At 42.4% G+C, this 22465-nt stretch overlaps 2 protein-coding genes and 1 long non-coding RNA gene across 8 annotated transcripts in view; 1 reads left to right on the top strand and 2 right to left on the bottom strand.

Annotated features, from left to right (window-relative positions):
• Nucleotides 1-2255: 2255 nt before the first annotated feature.
• On the top strand, nucleotides 2256-9408 carry LOC128417783 (transmembrane protein 14C-like). Its single transcript, XM_053396922.1, has 6 exons — nucleotides 2256-2366; nucleotides 4746-4862; nucleotides 5598-5674; nucleotides 6683-6784; nucleotides 8480-8567; nucleotides 8767-9408. The coding sequence occupies exons 3-6, from the start codon at nucleotides 5599-5601 to the stop codon at nucleotides 8822-8824; spliced, it is 324 nt and encodes a 107-aa protein (XP_053252897.1). The 5' UTR covers nucleotides 2256-2366; nucleotides 4746-4862; nucleotide 5598; the 3' UTR covers nucleotides 8825-9408.
• A 3697-nt stretch (nucleotides 9409-13105) lies between these two features.
• Nucleotides 13106-22465, bottom strand: part of MAK (male germ cell associated kinase) — a 29688-nt gene continuing 20328 nt past the window's right edge. For 5 of the 6 annotated variants that reach the window (XM_053396914.1, XM_053396915.1, XM_053396917.1 and 2 more), the window contains 2 exons: nucleotides 18325-18447; nucleotides 13106-13448 (listed from right to left, as the gene is read on the bottom strand). In XM_053396914.1, coding sequence (XP_053252889.1) covers nucleotides 13285-13448; nucleotides 18325-18447 — 287 coding nt within the window. In that variant the 3' untranslated portion in view covers nucleotides 13106-13284. Of the gene's footprint in view, nucleotides 13449-16872; nucleotides 16966-18324; nucleotides 18448-22465 lie in introns of all 6 variants that reach the window. The other variant, XM_053396916.1, reaches the window with a different exon arrangement.
• LOC128417782 (uncharacterized) lies at nucleotides 20477-20993 on the bottom strand. The gene is made up of 2 exons (XR_008331552.1): nucleotides 20794-20993; nucleotides 20477-20660 (listed from the first exon to the last, which is right to left on the bottom strand). It is a non-coding gene; the product is annotated as an uncharacterized LOC128417782 (long non-coding RNA).

The following is a 22465-nucleotide window of genomic DNA, read 5'->3' as shown; positions in this document are numbered from 1 at the left end:
AAGCTAAACCATGGCGTACTACTGCATAGCAGGGCAACAGAAGGATCTCTGGAGGAGTGCTGTGATCTCTCTGGGAGTGCACACATTTGCTGATTCATGCTAAGTCATGGTTTGGCCAAGTGATATGTGCCAACCAGGTCTTAGGAGGCAATTCTATACAGTTACTTAGGCCCAAGTCCCATGGAACACATTGGGGGCTTACTTCTAAAAAGGCATGTTTAGGACAGTGCTCTCAATAACCCCAAATATTCTAGCTTGCTCTACTCAAATAATTATTTGATATTAAGGAGTTAAAGGCAGAGGAGCTTATTCTGGCACTGAAAAGCAATTTCCTCCTATTCTTTTATAATCTGCAAACAAAGGATTGTTTTTTCATGGCTCCAAGTTTATGAGGAGAGTTTGAGATTCCCACGCATGCATATCTAGTTGCATTTGTTAAAAGTCCTCAGTTTGCAGTTGTAATTTGTTTTGTGGAAACAAGATAAGTGGGGCGAGGCTGAAATTGCTTTTGAATTGAGAAGCTTCATCCCTTGGCCTTCCAATGCCATTAAAACCCAAGAAGATAAACGCCAGTTCATTAGAGGTGGCTGTGGTGAAAAGCATGCTCTCTGCATATGATCTGAAACACTCTTAACATTTCAATGAAATTTATAGAGAACTGAACCGTGGTATTCAAAGCAGTCTCTGCAGATGGTGTGTGCAAAGGTAAAGAAAGAATGAAACCCAGCTTCAAAAGCCCTTCCTATTGGCCGATGAGTTGCAAATGACTGTGCGCAGTGGGGGTGTTCGCTAAAATGATTTCAAACTTTGCCATAAAGTATCCTGGACCAAGTCTCTCTCTCTCTCAGAGAATTAGACAAACACATTTTGATGGCCTGAACAAACCCCCAAACAAGTGCTGTCATATATTATTAGTGGTTGTTTCACAAGATCAGTCCTCAGATATAACATTTTTCCTGGTAATAGGAATTGTAATTGATTGCATGTTTGCTTCCTATATTCTAAATTAATAAAATATATATATATAAAAGAACCATCACCTCCCATCCTCAAGCACATCTGCTTGGACATAGTTGGTGCCATCCCTATGAGAAAGGGCCATAGCTCAGTAGTAGGTAATCTGCCTTGCATGCAGAACATCCCAGGACTAGGTATAGGGCTGCCATAACTTAAAAGACGCCCTCTCCTTGGGAGAAAGGCAATGACAAACCTAGGCAGCATCCTAAAAAGCAGAGACATCACCTTGCCTTCAAAGGTCCGTATAGTTAAAGCCATGGTTTTCCCAGTAGTGATGTATGGAAGTGAGAGCTGGACCATCAAGAAGGCTGATCGCCGAAGAATTGATGCTTTTGAATTATGGTCTGGAGGAGACTCTTGAGAGTCCCATGGACTGCAAGAAGATCAAATGTATCCATTCTTAAGGAAATCAGCCCTGAGTGCTCACTGGAAGGACAGATCGTGAAGCTGAGGCTCCAATACTTTGGCCACCTCATGAGAAGAGAAGACTCCCTGGAAAAGACCCTGATGTTGGGAAAGATGGAGGGCACAAGGAGAAGGGATTGACAGAGAATGAGATGGTTGGACAGTGTTCTCAAAGCTATCAGCATGAGTCTGACCAAACTGCGGGAGGCAGTGGAAGACAGGAGTGCCTGGCGTGCTCTGGTCCATGGGGTCACGAAGAGTCGGACACGACTAAACGACTAAACAAAACTGGGATTTGGCCATCACAAACAGTGTCTGGGCAGAAATCACTTTAAAAACAAACAAACAGAAAAGTATGGGAAAATCTGGAAGCATTGCAACCCATGTCGGAAGTGTAGATTTTGCAGAATTTATTTAAGAATAGCTAAAAAAACTTCAATTTTATTTTATTTTTGGAGAAAATTTTTGGGAAAAACTAAAAAAAACCCCTCAATAACTTTGCCCCCCCCCCCAAATAAAACACACCTGGAGAGCCATTGCCGCTCAGTGTAGACAATACTGAACGAGGTGGCCTGATTCATAGAATTGTAGAGCTGGAAGGGAGCCCGAGGGTCATCTAGTCCAACCCCCTGCAATGCAGGAATCAAATCTGAACCAGGATTCAGTATAAAACCGCATCTTACGCACGCACCTCTCCAAAAAAACAACAAGGGACGGCAGCTAAGCAAGAGAATCACCGCACTGACAGCGCTTGGCTCGTGAACTCCGGGCATAGCCGCTCGTCCCTCGCTCTCGAGCACGGAAACTTCGGGCGTGCTGCTGGTTGTCCACGCTTGCGCGCTCCCGCAGCGGAGGGAACTCTGGGAGACCGAGTAGCTCGGCGTCAGTGGGGGAGGGGGAGCGTCCCGGGCAATCCTCACGCTGTTCGCCCTTGGAGGAAGAAGGTCAGTCTGGGGCGCTGCGCTGGGCGCTCCGTTGCAGCAGGGGGGGAATCCTTTGCCTTTGCTGCATCTTCCCTCTGAGTTACAATTTGGCGTTGGAGGAGTAGGAACTATGGATTCCGCCCACATTCCGCCCCATTGCAATGGTCTATAGCTGCCTGGTTGGTGCAAAGATGGGGCGATCAAGCCCAAGTGCTGGATTTGCTTCCTATATGGGGGAAAGAGATTCCCTACTTTTCAGGTGCATCGGGGCACCTTGCTGCATTGGGCACGCTGCCCTCGCTTGCAGGAAGCACCCGATCATCGCGGAGGTTGTGCGGCCGGCTAGACTCAGCCGGTCTCCGCCCATTGCCCGGCCTGTTTATTATTAGCCCATCTAAAGGCCGCGAGTTACAGTTCTGCCGCCGCCGCGATACAGTTGCTCTCTGTTTCCTTACTGGGTGCTACATTGTTTTAGACTCCAGATCAGGCATAGGCAAACTCGGCCCTTCAGATGTTTTGAGACTACAATTCCCATCATCTCTGACCACTGGTCCCGTTAGCTAGGGATGATGGGAGTTGTAGTCCTAAAACATCTGGAGGGCCGAGTTTGCCTATGCCTGTTCTAGATGCTGGTGGAGGCTCAGAGCCCCTGAACAGCAGCACGGCAGGTGGATGTTCAACAGGCGCAGCAGGGTGTGGAAGGGGTTAGCTTCCCCCCTGCCACACAACTTATTTCAAGGCGCTTTCTGGTGGTTCACCTAATGCCAGCTGTTTTGCTGAGGTCCTTGCACCTGTTTGCTGGTTCTGACCCAGAAAAATGCTTAGAATCATAGAATTGTAGCGTTGGAAGGGACCCCAAGGGTGATCTAGTCCAACCCCCGGCAATGCAGGATTCTCAGCTAAAGCATCCATGACAAGATGACCATCCAACCTCTGCTTAAAAACCTCCAAGAAAGAAGAGTTCACAACCTCCCGAGGGTGTCCCTTCCACTGTCAAACAGCTCTTGTTATCAGAAAGTTTTTCCTGATGTTTAGTCAGAATCTCCTTTCTTGTAAACTTGAAGCCACTGGTTCTTTTTGCATTCTGAAGCAAGAGTGCCTTTTTCTGGATTACTTAACACAGAATAGTCATGCTTGTCACCTTCGTATATTTTAAATGTGACTGCAGGGATTCTAGACTGCAACAGGAAGAATGGTCAACCCACCCAGAATGAATTTAGGAGATAGCTCAGTCTGTAGAGCATGAAATCTCAAGGATCGTGGGTTCGAGTCCCACATTGGGCAAAAGGTTCATGCACTGCAGGGGGTTAGATTAGATGACCCTCGGGGTCTCTTCCAACTCTGATTATTAGCTCCTCTCTCGCTGTGTGGTGGTCCCCTCTGGCGCCTTTCCCCTGACATAAAATTTTAATTTAAAATACAGTGGTACCTCGGGTTAAGTACTTAATTCGTTCCGGAGGTCTGTTCTTAACCTGAAACTGTTCTTAACCTGAAGCACCACTTTAGCTAATGGGGACTCCCGCTGCTGCTGCACCGCTGGAGCACGATTTCTGTTCCCATCCGGAAGCAAAGTTCTTAACCTGAAGCACTATTTCTGGGTTAGCTGAGTCTGTAACCTGAAGCATATGTAACCTGAAGCGTATGTAACCCGAGGTACCACTGTAGATGGATGTGTGCTTTTTTAGACTCGGATTTCCCCTGCAGATTTATGAACTGTAGTCAGGGGTAAATAAGCTACTGTTGTTTCATGACCTTCACTTCCCCTGTGGTGGGACTCATTCATTGGTACCGTTTCATTCCCACCCACCTTCTTCCAAGGACATTGAAGCAGAGCTCTCGCCTCAACAAATCTGCGTTCTGCTGTGTCAAAGTGTTGTGTTGGGAAGGTCACTTTCCCTAACATGGTAAGATCTGTCTTACAATGGAACTGACTGCAAAGAGGTAATGGTGGAGTCTCCCTTCCTGGAGGTCTTGAAGCAGAGGCTAGGAAGCCCTCTGAATTGAACTAAGCAGGCCACCAGGCACCCTCCAATTCTCTGATTTAGGCATCATCACCAGTAGGGGATGGCATGGTAGGGATGCTACCATGGTAGGACACTCACCTGACCTCTCTCTGGCTGCATCACGGCTGCATACCTGGACAGAAAGGGGGAGAGGAGAGGAGCAGCGATGGTGGCGAGATCAGTGCAGTGCAAATGCGCCGGTGGAGCCAAGCCAATACTCCTGCTGCCATGTTTGCACTGCACTGGCCTTGTTGACATGCCTTGTTGACATGTCATGGTGATACTTGGTAGTTCTTAAATTTGCAAGTGAAATCCAAATGTAAAACAGGTATATGCAAACATTTCAGGGCATGGAATGTGTACCTTTTTATCCTGTTGCCCTTGCCTCCCCCTTCAGCCTCCTCTGCACAACATCACCTCCAATAGAGGAGAAGCATTAAGATAAGGACGTATTGCTGTAAAAGAACCACGAGACCTTGGGAAGTGGAACTGCGTGCCCCTAGTAAACAAACAGGTGAGATGAAAGCCAGAGGAAGGAGAGAGGTAATTTTTGTTCTGAGTTACCTTCTGCTGCCCCTTGCAAGAAGACGGGTCTGTAGCCCCAAAGCTTGCCTCTTGTGCGACTGTGCATGCAATACCCCAATGCATGCTAAATAAGGGTATGTTTACAGTGCATTTAGACCTGGGAAATCTTGCGTTGGTTTTCCTGATTATAAGGCTAGCACTTCTGTCCCATTTGCTAATATATCATTAATGGTACCTGTCGCATTCTGGAACTGTGGCTTTTGGATCAACATACTGGCAGGTCACATTAAATTTCATTCGCAAATAGGCGTGGCATGACACAACAACAAATGTCATTGGACAGCGTAATTACTCCCCCACTCTTTCCGCACATACATGTTTCTGTTCTGCTATGGTTCCCCCATGAAAACAGTGGGGGAGAAATGCATGCTGGTATTCTGCCCCACATTTCATCACTTTACGCCTGAGATTTTCTGGGCTAATGGGGGTTGCAAACATCTTTTTTTCCTGGAAGCAATTAACACAGAAATGGGTGCTAACATTCCATTATGTTCCACTCCAAAAGCGTTTTTTCACTTTGTGCGAAAGCTCAGATATAATGTCTTTAATAAGTTTTGATGAATGAATTAGGCATTGCAGCCTCCATTTTTAATAGCCATGAAATCCTTCACCATCAGCTCAGCTGAAAATATTTGAACATTGCATTTTCATCTTTATGTTCCAGAATGAGTACGGACTGGCTTGGCTACGGTTACGCAGCACTGGTTGCTTCAGGAGGAGTAATTGGCTATGCAAAAGCAGGTATAGTATTAAGAAGTCAGACCCTTTTTCTGTTTTCTCCATCCTTCATTCAGTATTATGACATGGATATTTGTGCTTCGTAGCCTTTGCTGGTACAATAATTTTTAGTACGCACTTAGTATATGGCAATAAAGGCATGTGGTCCTCATTGTGCCAAACATTCAGGGATAGCTATCAGCAATATAACAATGCCTGCATTTTGGAATATAACATGCTGCAGTTTGCTTTCTTCCATGATTCGTAGTCCACATTGATTTGTTGCGGGAGCAAATAAATAAATCACAAAACTCAGAACTCACTTCATCCCCATTATCACCAAATGTTGAGAGATTCAGGGCAGACAAAATCATTTATTCACACAGCACATTAAAATCATTATTTCAATTATTATTTTAAAAGCAGCATGAGCATGTCATGTGTTTTTTAATTGTACTTTAAAAAATTAAGCATGTGTTTTCTTCCCTGGGACCATCTGGTTAACGGTTCGTTAGAGTTTTTCCAAATAAGGTTAACTATGGACTCGGCACCCACAAGATGTAATGTCCTTTCATTGTCTTTTCTCAAAAAGAAATACTGGTTTGTAGATTTAATAATGGAACTCGCTTCCCAGAGGACCTCATTAGGCCGCCTCTGTTCTTCCTTGTCGACAAATTATTTTTCTGATCCAGGAGCCTTTCAGGGGCTAGATGAGTTTTAATTGCTGTTGGCTAGCTTGCCTTGAAAAGGGGCCTGATGCTAGTAATTTGAGCCACTTTAAATTAATTTATTATGTGCTGTTTTTATTCTCTTTTAGGATTCCAGTTTTAACGGTAGTATTATTTTGTCTTGTGACATGCAGTGAAGTAAAAAAGTCAGACAGAAACTGAATGGCCAGCCCCTGTTCATTTGCATTTGTGTCCTCCCTCACTTTAGTAAGCCTTTCAATGCTGAAGAAATCCAAGGGAGTTTTGCTGCTGGGGCCCATACTACTCATTGGCCTTCCACAACCCTCTTGTACTTTTACTCTAGGTAGCGTTCCTTCTCTCGCTGCTGGTCTCTTGTTTGGTGGTTTAGCAGGCGTGGGTGCTTACCAGCAGTCTCAGGATCCAAAGAATGTTTGGCTTTCTCTGAGTAAGTATTTTATTTAGATTTATTTGACCAAAACAACAACCAAAGCCCACCCAATGTGATTCCTTCTTCTGCAATCTCTTCCTTCCCAAATCACAAACTCACGGTCAGCCATTGTTGCTTGCCAAGTTCCCATTTGCTGCAAAGGAAATGGGATATGGCATGGCCAGCCAGCCTCCCCCCGTACCACTGCTGCTTGATGTCCTTTTCCCATTTTTATAATAGTGGCAGCCTACATTCAAATTCTAAGGGACGCGGGTGGCGCTGTGGGTTAAACCTAGGACTTGCCAATCAGAAGGTCGGCGGTTCGAATCCCCGCGACAGGGTGAGCTCCCGTTGCTCGGTCCCTGCTCCTGCCAACCTAGCAGTTCGAAAGCACAAAGTGCAAGTAGGTAAATAGGTACCGCTCTGGCGGGAAGGTAAACGGCGTTTCCGTGCGCTGCTCTGGTTCGCCAGAAGCAGCTTAGTCATGCTGGCCACATGACCTGGAAGCTGTACACTGGCTCCCTCGGCCATAAAGCGAGATGAGCGCCGCAACCCCAGTGTCGGCCACGACTGGACCTAATGGTCAGGGGTCCCTTTACCTTTACATTCAAATTCTAGCAATGAAACACAACGTGGAACCAGAAATTGCAGAATTTGGGGGTTTGATGTAAGGAATTATGCAGGCTCGGGCTGTGGTCTAAACGTGACCTCATGTCTTATGGTATGGGTAGGCAAACTAAGGCCCAGCGGCCAAATCCGGTCCAATCGCCTTCTCAATCCAGCCTGCGGACAGTCCGGTAATCAGAGTGTTTTTACATGAGTAGAATGTGTGCTTTTATTTTAAATGCATCTTTAGGTTATTTGTGGGACATAGGAATTCGTTCTTTAAAAAAAAATAGTTCAGCACCCCACAAGGTCTGAGGGACAGTGGACTGGCCCCCTGCTGAAAAAGTTTGCTGACCCATCTTATGGTTTCAGGTGATTCCTAGGTTGGCAGTCCCAACCTCTTTTAAAGTGTCCTGCAGAGGACTGGATACCGCTGGATCCAGGCAGAAGTCCAAGGGGCGGACAGTGGAAAGGGGATTTGTCAGGTTCTGTGTCACCCATGAAGCAGAGTTGGGAGAAGAGGAGGAGTCCAGGTGGTCAGAGAGAGAAGGAAAGCAGGCAGAGAAAGAGTTGTTCTATCTCCAAGGACAAGGAGGGGCTTAAAGTGGCGGCGGCAGCTGGAGCTGCCGTGCAGAAGTCACCAGTTGCTTATGTGCACTACATCAGATAAGGGGGATTAACTAAGCTGGAAGGGGCGTCGTTGTGCTGTTGCTTCAACGGTCCAGGTTGCAGCACAAGTCTGAAGAGGGAGGTGCCCAGCTAGCTATTTAGCAGGAGCAGTGCATATAATTACTGCACTTTAGGAGCTGATGTAATAGTTGCCACTAAAGAACTAAACTTCCCAACGCTTGTCTTCACTGGAGCTGGGTGTGCTCAGAGGACACCCCTTGTCTTAAGGCACAGGACATAACAATTTGGCAGAGGCTAGAAAGGTCTAGGTCTGCATGGGGGAAGCACCTGGGAACCTTATGCATCCAACCTTCAGCTCCACTGAACAAAATGCAGGATGTAAATGTAACACTTGAATGAAGCTTTGGCTTGCATTAAGCTTTACATGTAATGTGGACTAATGTACCTTCCTCAATTCTTGTGATTTTCCCCCATTAGTTGCTTCTGGAACCTTAACCGGTGTGATGGGAATGAGGTTCTATAACTCCAGGAAATTCATGCCTGCAGGGTTAATTGCTGGTGCCAGGTACAAAATTCCATTTTCCTTCTCTATCTTTCCTGCCATGAACTATTATTTCGTTTATTTAATGGAATGTGGGTACCTGTAAGATATAGTTACCACAGTCATAACATGGACTTGTCATTATCGTAAACTACAGTGAAACATTTAGATTATGGTACTGTGCTGTTTACTGAAATGTTGGTTTGTGTTTGAATTTAAACAGTCTGTTGATGGTGGGAAAACTTGGACTACAGCTGATGGAAAAACCCCTCCAGCCATAAGCGTGCAACAGATAAAAAGCAAATAAAGTACCTGAAGACAGCTTTCAAGCCACATAAAAACAGCTGAAGTTTTTGACTTTAAAAAATATTGCTAGCATCTGAGAAGATACTTAACTACAGAAGCAGACCAGCATATTATCTCTATTGGCTCCTTTGGCACAATTCTAAAGTGTCATAGCTACAAAATTACAGCTTCCACATCACACTTTTTTAATTAAAAAATGTACACATTTCTTCCCATAGCCCTGTGCACTTGAAGATTGTGAATGGGGGGAAAGTGGCAGTGATAACCACTGCTGCTACTGTGTTATCTATCATAAATATTTCCTTAACTTGTATCATATTTCACTTCTCTGTCTTGAAAAACTGAAATTTTCGATGCTGCATAGAGGGACTTCTTAGTATAAATTTGTATCTGTACTTACATGGCTACTATCAAGGTGACTAATTTTGTTTAAGTGTCTACAAATAATATATATATTAAAAATCAGGTGAAAGTTTGCTAAATCTGTTGTTTTGTTTTTTTTAAAGATAGTAGTAAATAAACCATTTATCCAATAATAAAAAACAATTAGTTCTAAGTACCTTTCAGGCTGGAAGGCAGATTTTGTTTTTTGCGTCTCTGTGTGTATGGGTGTGTTTTACTTGCTGGCTGCCCTTGGTCAGCAGTACCTGAAAATATACTATTCAGGTAAAGATACTAAATGCTTACACAGATATTTGTTGATGGTTAATTGCCTTTAAAGAGATTCTGGTACTGATCCAGTGATTACCGTATTTTTCGTCCCATAGGACGCTCCGTTTCATAGGACGCACCTAGTTTTTTGGGGGGGAAATAAAGGAAACAGCGGTATGGCGGCGCTCTGCCTCCCCGCTGTCCCTCGAGCTTGTGGGGCTGGCCGATATCTGCCCGGCGCGCTGGGCACTCTGCTTCAGGGCGCCCTGCGTGCCGGGCGGCAGGCTACTATCCGCAGCGTGGGGAGCCCTGCGGGAACTCGTGCAGAGCTCCCCACGCTGCGGATGTCTGCCTGGCGCGAGGGATGCTCTGCTTCAGGGCGCCCCGCGCACCGGGCGGCAAGCTGCTATCCGCAGCGTGGGGAGCCCTGCGGGAGTTCCTGCGGCTCCCCAGGTTTGCGGATAGCTTCCTGAAGCCTGGAGAGCGAGAGGTCTTGGTGCGCACCGACCCCTCTCGCTCTCCAAGCTTCAGCGAAAGCCTGTATTCGCCCCATAGGACGCACACAGATTCATTTTTCCCTTCATTTTTGGAGGGGAAAAAGTGTGTCCTATAGGGCGAAAAATACGGTATGTGGGTGCTGTGATATATCCATAGCAGTTGAATGGAATGAATACATTCCCCCAATATTGCATGAGGATAGCACTGCATTGCAGCCACTGAAGCAGAGCCGGGCAGGGCATTGTTTTTATAATGGTCCAGAAAGACCCTAAAAGCAGATAAAGTACAGTCCTAAATGGCTTCATGAATACATAACCCCTTGCTGCTGAAGTAGCAAGAGAGCTGCTTCTTCCTTTGTCTGATTCAGGCAATTTTAATCACACCATAAACACAAGCAGTCCAGACATTACGTTATCACAATGACACTTTCTAGGTTTTCAAAATTTCCTGCCACAACCAACATCTCAACTTTGAAGTCATGCACCCCTGTTACCATAGGAGCAAACTCCTAGGGGCTGTGGGGGCTTTGGCCCCCACAAAAAAATATTTGAGGGGGACATTCCCCAAAGCTGATGGGCTTTGCCATTCACATGGTGTGTGTGCATTGTGTCATGTGATCAATTATGTGGGGCTTACCTGGGCCCCCACAATATTTTATTCAAGTTGACACCCCTGCTGTACCATTTCCCAGAAACTAAGCATGAAATCACATGTTCTAAAGGACACTGCCACAATGCCCCCTCTCTCCATAACATCATTTACTCTGTGGATTGAGGTCAATTTCATGTTTCCATCCTAGCCCTACCTAGGGGGAAAACATACATAAGAATTATGTCTAGGTACAAAACAGAACAGTTCATTACAGGGATGGAACAGGTTCTCTGTAAATGTATAGCTTCGGCCTAAAGTTAAGACTCTCGTGTGTGTGTGTTCTAATGGAAGACTATTATAGTCTTGTGTATCTGAGAAGTTAACTTTATTATAAAAGAAAATGATTTTCATCTGAAAACACCCCAGTCAGAAAGGCAAGTTCCTTGCTTTTTACTAACATACAAACCTGTAGATGGATACCTACAATATAGCATTTCAGTGAAACTGCGTAAACCTGGAGACTGAAACCCCACTTAACACGAGGGAACTAGTACAGTATTAGTCTGATGTTCCTGCAACTCTGCATAGGAACATAATATTGCCTGCATAGCAGCAGCTTAGGTAAACTACTGAATTAATATAATCACTTGCCCCTTTTTGCTACTAGTTAATTCAAGGTTTTCATGTTAAAACACACTTAACACATCAGTAAACTATTCAACTTATGAAAATGTGTTCAAGTGAGTTATAGCTTAAATCCTAATTCAAGCCTCAAATCAACCAATAAATACTCTACAACAGAACTGTACATTAAAAAACACATAAAATACATGTTAGCCTGCAAATAACTAACATTTTACAAGTTAAAAATATACAATACATGCTATTTTTTAAACTTTGGATTGTCAGGTTTAATACAACATTACATATCATAACATTTAGCAATTAAAGCAGCAGACCTTATATATCTCTCCACAGTTTGTATCTCTGTTGTCTAGTATATTAGCAAATCTACTAAAAACAGAAATATACTGAAATAGCACATAGGTTTGGGGCCACTGTGTACTTTATGGCATCCAAAAGGGGAAAAGGAGGTTATAAATGTGTCCCTGGCCAGATAATGCAGCTAACTCTATGCTATAAGTATGAGATTCCAACAATAAATACACTTTAGGAACCGGTAGGAAATTCTATAGTTGTTCAGCTTTGGTTACCAGGCGAAGGCACTACAGTAAGTAGGACTAACTAAAATTTCTGATTCAACAAAATTAGTGAAGAGTAAAAAAAAAAAAACCCCCACAAAAAACCCCAGTGGCCTACACTTCCTGTAGACAATTTGTGACACTCTGGTTCCATAAAGGTGGGGATAAAAGTTGCCTGCAGAGCACGAAGATTAAAGGTCTTCAGTCAGTAATTACAATTAAAATACCCATCTATCTCCTGGCTTGGCAATTATGCTAAACCTACTGGGTAGGAAGCCAGGCTTCCTCAACACCATTCACAGGGTGTATTTCTCAATCACAGGATTAAACTTGCAAATGATCTCCAAGAAAACTTTCACCTCAATCCAGGGGCTCCTTAGGGTTCCAGTGCTCCTGTTCACACATCCTTTGTGCAATGAAAGGCTTCTTTCATTGCAGTGTCATGCAAAGGTAACAACCACCACATACTTGTATCCAGTACACATTTGCACATAACTGTCTGGGGATTAGGGCAAAAATGCTGTACAGATGAATCTCTTCCCTACTCACTTGTAAGTCAGACCCAGAGACAAGCTGTATACATTGGTCACTAGTTAAATAGTTTACAAGGTTTACAGCCTTCACAATACTTCTGCAGGATCCACATGCAAGGAGGGGTCCCATGCCTGCGTAATACAACATGAAATGGGCTCTTGGGGATGTGTCACCTTTGCAAAACACTTATTTTAGTGGGCTTGCTGACTACGGATGGCCGAGGTGGGAAATCTGTGGCCCTCTAGATGTTGTTGGCCAGGATGATGGAAGTTGCAAGTCCAGCAACATCTCAAAGGCTGCAGCTTCCTCACCCCTGACGTATGGATTCACTCTCTGCAAACAAAAAGGTAGTTAAGGACATAGAGCAACCCAAAACAAAGTCAAATGGCTATGGTTTAGTTCTGGACCCTTTGATGCTAGCTAGACAATGCAATAGAAGATTCTTCTCCAGCAACCATTATGACTTTCATTGTTCAAATCTGATTTTATCTGTAAATGTTCTGGAAGCAACATCTGTTTGAAAGTCACCCTACATTTTGCACATCTGCTGTTCTCCGCATAGAAATGACTCACAGTTGCTCAATGGCAAGCATGTGCATTTGCTATTTTATGTCATTTAAAAACATTTTTAAAAGGAAACATCAAAGGGATCCAATAAAAACTTACCTAGAAAGAGTTGAAATACTCATTAGTTTTGGCAATATACTTTATAGAATACTTTGTAATGTAAACAAAATTAAACAACAACCCTACCTTAGAGACACTATTTTGAAGAACGCATTCTAAGTAAAATGTATTTATTTTATTTTTTCCCCCCTAGAGGTAATAAAATACAGGCTCTCGGTTCTTTCCAGAGTTGATATTCTATTAGTAGAAACGTGCTTTAAAGCGTCCCGGAAGTAAATGAAGGGAAGTGTATAACAGTCACAGTAAAGCATACATAGTGGGAGCAAGCCCTCCTATCGATGCCCGCCATATTTGGCCACCCAGTCGGTCCTTCCATGGATGGGTTGCACTGGAGGTGGGCGAGTTAAAATGTTCATGCCTTTCGCTGCTGGGTTGTATGTCGGCCCTGGTAACTGAGAACGAGCAGCTTTCGTTTTCCAAGCATATTCTGCATATTCTGAATAAAAAAACACAAAAGTCAATATAAGCCAGAATCTAGTGGGTAAAACTTTACTTCTCTCTCTGTTAAACAGAGTAATTGGTTTTTTATTTTAATAAGTTTATAGTACATGATACTGAATATTACTATTCACACAAAAGGGGGGAAATATACTCTAGCTGTAATAGCACACATTGGTAACGAGCAGAGAAGGGAAAGAAAGGTGTTTATTTTCACTTTTTGCTGATGTAATGGCATATATGTCGCTACCAAAGCCACACAACTAATCACCTATGCCAAAACCACAGAGTTCTACAGCAGTACAAGGACAGACAACAAAGCAGCCTCAAGCTAAGCTATTTCATCCTTGGATAGTTTGGCTGGCTGTATCAGTGTTAGAAACTCAGGTATATATAAGCTAGGTGCCAAATGGCTCCTTAAACCAGGGTTACAGTTGCCAAAACAGAATGCCTAGTTGCCCTTTTGGAGGCAGACAGCTTGAAAGTCACATTTTTCAATACAACTTTTGGGTTCCTGAAATTCATTTTGATTGTGCAGATAAAATATAATGGATAGAATTCTATAGGATGTGTTGCTAGTGTGTGAAAACAGTCAAGATCCAAGGATCCCCAGGCATGTACCTCCAGATGGCGGAGACATAAGGCGCCATCCTGGCACCCAGGCATCTTCACTTGGTTGCAAGTGGCCAATAGCCAGGTGCAAAATGCACCTGGCACCTGGCAAATTTCAAACACTGGCCTGTATCGTAACTGCTACCAATGGGAATGTCTCTGGACCTTGTCATCCAGCAATACCTTAAATTATAGAACATATTTACTTTTTGCTATCACTCACAAGCACCTAAATACCTGTGAACCTACAAAACACATCTCTATAAAGAGCATGAATAAACATACACAACTCATTCAAATGCTATGGAAACAAACCTTTAATAGCATCAACTTACTAAATATTGCCATATACAAGTTTTTAAACTGTCATATTACCCCACCCGCCTTATTAAACAAGCATATACCTGTCCACACAACCAAAACATATAAATGCAGATATAGGATTCATTTCTAAGCTAACTTTAAATCATGCTTCAAACATACCAACTGGACTAACAAAAACACTTCTCAAAATCTTAATGAGTGTTTTCTTCACCGTGGCTATTAAACTTGTTTTCCTTAGCTTCTCCATTCTTTACTCTTTCCAAGAAGTTTGATCTATTCAAGTCCAACTGCATTCAATTGAGATTACTTCCCAGTAAGTGTGTATGGGAATGATGCCTAACCTTTCCTGCCTAAAGAAGTTCAGCACTGCATGAAATAAAAAAAACTAGATGCACAGCCCTAGGCAACCCTCATTTATATCAGACAGGAGAGGTGATATTGCTGAGAATGGTACCCAACCATGGAGCAAGGTAAACAATCTCTGGACCTCCCTAAACCAAAGCCTCCCAGAAGATAGAGAACTCCAGACTGAATTCACTTGCACTGAAGAACTGCCACCCTGTTCTTCTGAATATCACCCACACAGACCAGCATAATAATGATAATAATAATTTATTATTTATACCCCGCCCATCTGGCTGGGTTTCCCCAGCTACTCTGGGCAGCTTCCAACAAAATATTAAAATACAATGGTCCTTAGATATTAAAAGCTTTCCTAAACAGGGCTGCCTTCAGATGTCTTTCAGCTTGAGGTAGGTAAGCATTGCTTTGTTTGCTTATTCATTAAGAAGTGCAAACATTGGCACTCAACTCCAAAAGATTAGAAAAGTCTCAGTTTGTCATTCTCTGACATTTCCAATCCATCATCCCACATACTATTGGCAGGGACTCCAGGGATAGGAGAGAAAAGCGATGTTGCCAGAGATATGCTCAGATTCAGCAAGTGCATTTGAGGTTTTATTATAATCAGTGCTTCCCCCCCAGGGGGGAACTCGCAGTACCGGCACCTCTTTTTGTTGTTAAATAGTGTGGCACTTACTGTAACAACTTCATGGTGCAGACCGACACCTATCTTTCTAGAAAAAAGCACTGATTATAATCAAGTGGTATACAAATCTTGTGAAAGAATAAAGTAAGTTCTGTGGCAATTTGCACTCATCACTTGTGGCACTGAAAGACAACTGCACATAGGAGCCATGAGGGGATGTCCCTTTGCCCCCCTAAAATATTTGCGGGGCCCAGGCCCCCCAAGTTGATGGGCATTGCCATTCAAATGGTGTGTGTTGAATCTTTTGTCTTTTGTCAATTATGCAGGGAGGGCCTTACCCAGGCCCTTCAATATCATTTTCAAGTTGGCACCCGTGCAACTGAATATAATGAAGGTGATCCACTTTGCACATTTCAGCCAGCATTTGCCTAGATGTGCTTTCCATGAGCCAGGAGATTCAAACCCATAAACTTTTATCAATAGGGTATGCTGGATACACTGCTTTATTCATGCTCCTCATTACATCACCATCAGTTCAAAACAATTTATTTATCACACAGCTTCCTAATTTTACCTTTCTTTGTGTCACAGATAGTAGGAAGCTCTAACAGGCAAAATAAATGAAGTGAGAAAAAGGTGAGAACATGACAAGAAAAATAAACATGTTTGCTGTACAAAGTGGGAGGAGAAAGCTAGAATACAATAGAATAGTTAAGTCTTTCCCTCTGGGTGTTACAGAAAAAGATATCCAGCTTTTTCCTGACAGAGTTTCTGTTCAATTAATAGCTGCACGATGGGCAGAAATTCAGGGCGCCATGTTTTCCATACCATGATGATTTAATGGGGAAACTGTAGCTGTTGGTATTTCTGAACACCAGGGAGCCATTATAGAACTGATCTCTCTTTCAGGAAAAAAAAAGCTGGTGGGCAGGAGGGAAACCAGCAACCCTAGTTATGGGGCAAGGATTCCCACTGGTAACTGCATTCCTAAAGGTTGCAGAGTCAAGGAATACAGTATTTTTTGCACCATAACACTCACTTTTTCCCTCCTAGAAAGTAAGGGGAAATGTATGTGCGTGTTATGGAGGGAATGCCTACGGGTGGCATGCCTACGGATTTTCCTCCTCTAAAAACTACGTGCGTGTTATGGTTGGGTGCGTGTTATAGAGCGAAAAATACGGTAGTTTTCTCCAACAAGCAACCAACAACTTCTAGTCCATGTATGTAAATGACTAGAGACAAATCCATTATGTGGAGACAGTTAAAAGGTGACTAGATATGGCACTAGCCAGACAGCACGTTTTGTGGAATAAGGGCTACAGAAATTGATGTGCCTTACACACTAGATCTGTAGTGAGTTGGGATACCCATCTCTCACTCTACCTTTGATGTTTGTGGTTTTAAATGGTGTTTTTTTCCTTGTTGCAACTATCAAGGCCCAAGCAGAATAAGGAAGTGGGACCTTTTCACCCACTATGGCAGTACCTAAGTTTCCTACCTCAAGACTGCTCTGCCCACACCCTGGGTCCGCTCTCTCTCTCTAAAAAGCCACTTCCACAGCCCTTATATCCAGGTGGAGATAACGAGCCACCTGCAAATAGCGAGTCAGTAAAACACACACAGTTCTAGATCACCTTCCGAAACATGGGAGCGCCAAGTATTCCCAGCTTACTCCTTTGTAAACTTTAGCCCTTGTCAAAATAAAAATACACCGGCATCATGAATGTAATTCTGAAGAGTATAACATATAATGTGTGTCCGGTATCTATAGAATATTCATTACTTTAAATCAGTATAGTGGCCAAGTGGTCCTGGAAGGTGAAGTAACAGGTTGCCAACTGTTCAATTCACCTCTATAGGTTGTGATTTGATCAACGGCAATTGGCAAAGGATGCATTTTATCTCCACACCATGAAAAGTTTCACCTGCCAATTCCCTGCATATCACCCTGCTTTTAAAAATCAACAGCTACAGGGTCCGGCTGAAGACTTGGCAACCCCAGGGTGAAGTTTCATTTAGTCTTAAGTGCTGTAGTCTGCACATCTATTACTGGGCACTTAATCAAGGGAATTCGTGAACTTCCGATTCTTGCTTTTATGGTGCTTTAAAAAATACTCTCCAATTAATTGATGGTTCTTTGGCAAAGGGGTTTCAGGTGTGTATGACTCATCACAGACCATAAAGTAATACATTATTAGCCACACTTTAATATGGAGCCAAATCTTTAACTGCTGTACAAAAAAAACAAACACCCTATAACGTTTTTAAACAGATGCCAATGTTAATGCTCAGTGGCAGTTGCGGAATTTACTGTTAACAAGATAAATGTCATTTGTGGTGCAATACCTTATAACCTTATAATAACAACTAGAAAGCTTTTTTTTTTTTTTTGCCAGCTCCTACATAATGAGATAGATGTGAACTTTAAATAATTGCCAATAGGAATCAAAATTAAATATGCCAAGCTAAAGTGAAGTTTTAATATGAAAATGGGCAAACTTACGCTTGAGAACAGTTTTATCTCTGTAGATCAGTTCAGTTAGTTATGGGTGGTGTTTACGCTACTCAGTAACAAAGTTATATTTGTGTCTTACAACAAAGAAAACAATTTAGATACAAAATAAGATATAAAATTATAAAATCAAGACAACTAAAAAACAAAAACACACCTCATCACACACTCAAAATTAAAACCTTTGCATGACCAGTCTAATGTTTCAGACGTGATACATTAAGGGTGGTATTTAATTAAGTGTTATTCAGAATAGACCTACTGAAATTAATGGAGCATAGTTGTGTTCATTAATTTCAGTGGGTCTAGTCTTGAGAAAAACCTTAAGCACAGCCATAGTGATCTGGCCCAAATCCTTACAGAAAGCCCAAGAGACAGAGACTTCAGAAACACATGATGGTTTGTTTCACTATAGATAAGACAATAATGCAATCTTACCAGTCGCTGATGGACCAAGAGGTGCTAGTTGTATCCTTTGACCAGCTGAACCAACCTCCTTTTTGTGAAAGGAAGGGATATATCCAGTGGTATTGTAAGCAGCTCCTACAAAGCCAGGATTTCCTGTGGAAAGGAACAAAGATCTGAAGGATCATTTTAGGACTGTACTAGTCATTCAGAGGTATTCAAAGATGTGTTCACTGTTCGTAATTTTATACAAGTTAGTATATTCTTCTTGCCTAGAAACTTGGATGCAAGGGATCAGGTTCCTGTGTGTCATAAGCGTCCCCAGATAGACTGGTACATACAAAACTGGTACAAAGAATTATCAGCGGAATTAGATGCAAGCATTATGTCTTACATAAAGTGCAGGCAAACCACAAGACAGTAGAAATGCTGTGACAGAAAGTTGTTCAACACAAAACCCCCAATGATCAGGGAGTGCACCAAGTCCAGCTTTCTTCTCTCCAGGTCTTACTGGTTCATTCTTCAGTGGCAGTGTGCGTACAACTAAAAATGCAATCATACTGACAAGAAATAGTAATATCTATAGTTTTGAGGCAAGCAGCACTGCATCGGACGACCAGCTTCCGAAAAACGTTCCAAAACTGGCACACTTATGGTACTTCCGGGTTTTTGGCATTTGGGAGCCGATTTGTTCGTGAACTAAGCTGTTTGAGAACTAAGGTTCCACTGTACAGTCTTGGTTCTAAGAAATTCAGTCTCCAATGAAGCCCACTGGAGTCCTAATGCCAGCATCACACTTCTAGTGGTGCATCTTGCCCAAACACTATACTCTTGATCAGAGACGTTTTCAGGGAGATTAATGCACATGGTTGGTTTTACTGTCATTCTCTAGCCCCATGTATGCATCCAAGACCTCTCTGGAACAACAGTATCTGCACCAGAGGAACCGATTTATCTATGCAGTCTCAGAATGAATCATCATTAACCCTCCGCTGATAGAAAAGTTGAATTTTCCAATCCAGTATTAGGGGTCAAATGCACCTGAAGAAAGCCAGAGAAATAAAATACTGGGTGGAAGTCGTTAAGCACAACACTATTGGCTAATATCATGGAAATGTAGCTTGTCCTAGGTAGGACTTTAGTTATCTTAAATAAACAGGCAAGAACAATGATAACCAGCAAGGCGTCCATTTATTTATTTAATTCTGCTACAGCAGGTCTTTACCCCAGGTCAAAACCCAAAGGCACAGCCCAAACAAAGAAATTGTCAAGCATTTTATACATTTTTTTAAAAAAATCCAAATGATTTTTATTGGTTTTCATGTAAATACAAGAACCACATATAAATACAGTAACTTATACATTCTTATTCAGTTTCATATGCAGTACACAGTGCACAAGCAATACATTTACTTGGGCACTTTCAATTCAAGTATCCTCTCCACAGAGATTCTTGTCTTGTGGGTGGAATAAAAGTATATTTTGTCTCATTTATAAAGGAAAAGAATGGAAGCCAAGTCTCACCAAAAGTGTCTATCTTTGAAGTGCCTTTAATTACCCTTCTATGGCGAGTAAGGTGTCCCGATAGAGCTACATTCCAAATATTATTTACCCAGATTTCTATGGGTTGTTTCCAGTATTGGGCATTTTTTTGTAACTAGAAAATAATGAGCAAATATTGACAGAATGTATCAAAGCAATGAAAATATGGGTGTTCATCGGCTTTATCTAAATTTATATCAATATTCTTTATTGCTGCTTATATCTGTCAGATGGCCAACCAACCACTGCTTAAAAACCTCAAAGGAAGGAGAGTCCACCACCTTGTGGGGGTCCGTTCCGCTGTCAAACAGCTCTGTCTGAAAGTTCTTCCTGACCTTTAGTTGGAATCTCCTTTCTTGTAACTTGAAGCCACTGGTTCAGGTCCTACCCTCCAGAGCAGAAGAAAACAAGCTCTGCTCTGTGTATTCCTGGCTGAGTTGGGGTGAGGGAGTTATAATCAAAGGCATAAGTTTTCAACAGAACATTGAATGCATGCAGATTTGCATTCTTAAACATATGCGCTTCATTAGGTATAATTGAAAGTGGGGACATGTGGACAGCCTGCTGGGTTACTCTGCAGATCTAAGTGTTGGGAAGGGGGGAAAGAGAAGAGGATGGCTAATTAACCAAAACCCAAGAAAAATTGTTTTACCAGTTTTATTTAGGAAACTTTTTTTTAAGGTAACCTCAATTGTGTTCCCCATCACAATCAGCTCCTTTGAATCCTTACTGCAGAAGGCAAAGCGGAGAGTTCAAAAGAAAGCAGCTGAACCTTTTGCAAGCCATGTGGAAATGCATGAAACATGGAAAACCTCCATCTCTGAAATCTAGTTAGAAATACAAAAGAGAAACAGACTGTCAGTGTGGGTAAGAGGAAAAGCTGCAACAGTAAGAAGAAAATTAGAAAATATTGAATCCAAGCCTACAAATACGGAAAGATTAGGAAATGGGAATCCTTACCTCTCCCAAGAACTGTCATTCACAGGTGATTGTGTTCATCCTCATGCTTATATGGCCTCCCAGGCCTATAGATGGTTTGGAAGTGGATACAGAGGGAACTGTGTACTCTCTGCAATGGTATCAGCCAGAGTGGGATGCAAGCCGTCCTACTGTAAATTATGCAATATTCTTAGAATCATAGAATTGTAGAGTCGGAAGGGACCCTGAGGGTCATCTCAGTCAAAGCATCCATGACAGATGGCCATCCAACCTCTGCTTAAAATCCTCCCTCATGAAAAAAGAGCAATCATCATTTGAAGCAGCAGTTGGAACATTTCAGATGTTTGGAAAGATACACGGTATGCCAGAGAAACCCACCAGCTGATTACACACTAAAGTGAAGGAACTGGAAACCTGATGGGAACCAGAATGGGGTATGCTACACTTTGTAATTATTACGTTTGTATGCGCATACAAATCTCTCTCATCAAAGTAAGTGCTTCAGTACCTCAGCCCCAACCTTCTGGCATGGGAAAACCTACAGAAAGAAACATAGCATGCCACTGTAAGCATGATTCAGACAGCTCTGCCACATTACAGTGGTACCTTAGGTTACAGATGCTTCAGGTTACAGACTCCGCTAACCCAGAAATAGTACCTCGGGTTAAGAACTTTGCTTCAGGATGAGAACAGAAATCGTGCTCCGGTGGCGTGAGGCCCCATTAGCTAAAGTGGTACCCCAGGTTAAGAACAGTTTCAGGTTAAGAACAGACCTCCAAAATGAATTAAGTTTTTAACCCGAGGTACCACTGTATTAAAATGAATGGCATAAAGTTACGCACCCATTTGTGCCTAGCAAATTTAAACAAACCAAAAGGTAATTAGAGGACTCCTTAAAGCCTCTCATACTTAAGCGACTCTGTTTACACAATCAGGAAACTTTTGCACATTTCCCATGCATTTGTAATGGATTGCGCCCTTTGCAAATTCAACAGAAGAATCACCATCTTAGTCACAAATATTCACTGGAGTGCAGCCCTAGTCAAAGGAAATTATTGGCATTTTCTTTTGCATATTTTCATCTTGTTTATACAACAAAACACAATAGGATACAGAAAGAAACGCAATAAAAAGAGACATAAACAATATCAACATCATTATTCCTAGTTTTCAAAACACCAAGTCCATTGTAAATAACAAACAAATAAGGAGAAAGCAAGTAGAAGTAAATTAAAACTTTTTCAAAGAACTCCAGAGACCCTTGCTCAAATGTGTTGGAGAGTCACACAGGATATGTACGGTTTCTTAGGTCTTTAAAAACCTAATCCCAACAGTTATAGTTTGTACTTGATCTATAACGCTTGATGCAAAGTAAAAGGGGACAAAGTTCACTTTGGAACATATTGTTTATGCTCCATGAATACCATCTCTAATTCTATACACATTTACCAGGGGTAAGCTACATTTACTTCTAAATATACATGTATATGATTTCACTGCAAGGCAGCAATTCTGTGTGTATGTACCTGACTGTATGCCCTATTGCTCCGTAAAGATTTTTCTAAGTATAACTCGCTTTTCAGCTGAGGGAAAAGACACACCCTTCATGACAGTGAACAAATCCTAATTCTACTCAGTGTTCAAAAGGTCCTACTTCTGTCTTCCATATCCTTGGAATAATCTAAATATGTGC

Source organism: Podarcis raffonei, chromosome 7 (genome assembly GCF_027172205.1).
Source record: "Podarcis raffonei isolate rPodRaf1 chromosome 7, rPodRaf1.pri, whole genome shotgun sequence".
NCBI classification, from domain to species: Eukaryota; Metazoa; Chordata; class Lepidosauria; order Squamata; family Lacertidae; genus Podarcis; species Podarcis raffonei.
This window is presented reverse-complemented; position numbering and strand designations above follow the sequence as displayed.

Excerpts from the sequence above, each read along its gene's own strand:
- LOC128417783 (XM_053396922.1), top strand. The coding sequence starts at position 5,599 with ATGAGTACGGACTGGCTTGGCTACGGTTACGCAGCACTGGTTGCTTCA. Across the intron at positions 5,675-6,682 it reads AATTGGCTATGCAAAAGCAG|GTAGCGTTCCTTCTCTCGCT; the intron begins GTATAGTATTAA and ends CTTTTACTCTAG. Across the intron at positions 8,568-8,766 it reads GGGTTAATTGCTGGTGCCAG|TCTGTTGATGGTGGGAAAAC; the intron begins GTACAAAATTCC and ends GAATTTAAACAG.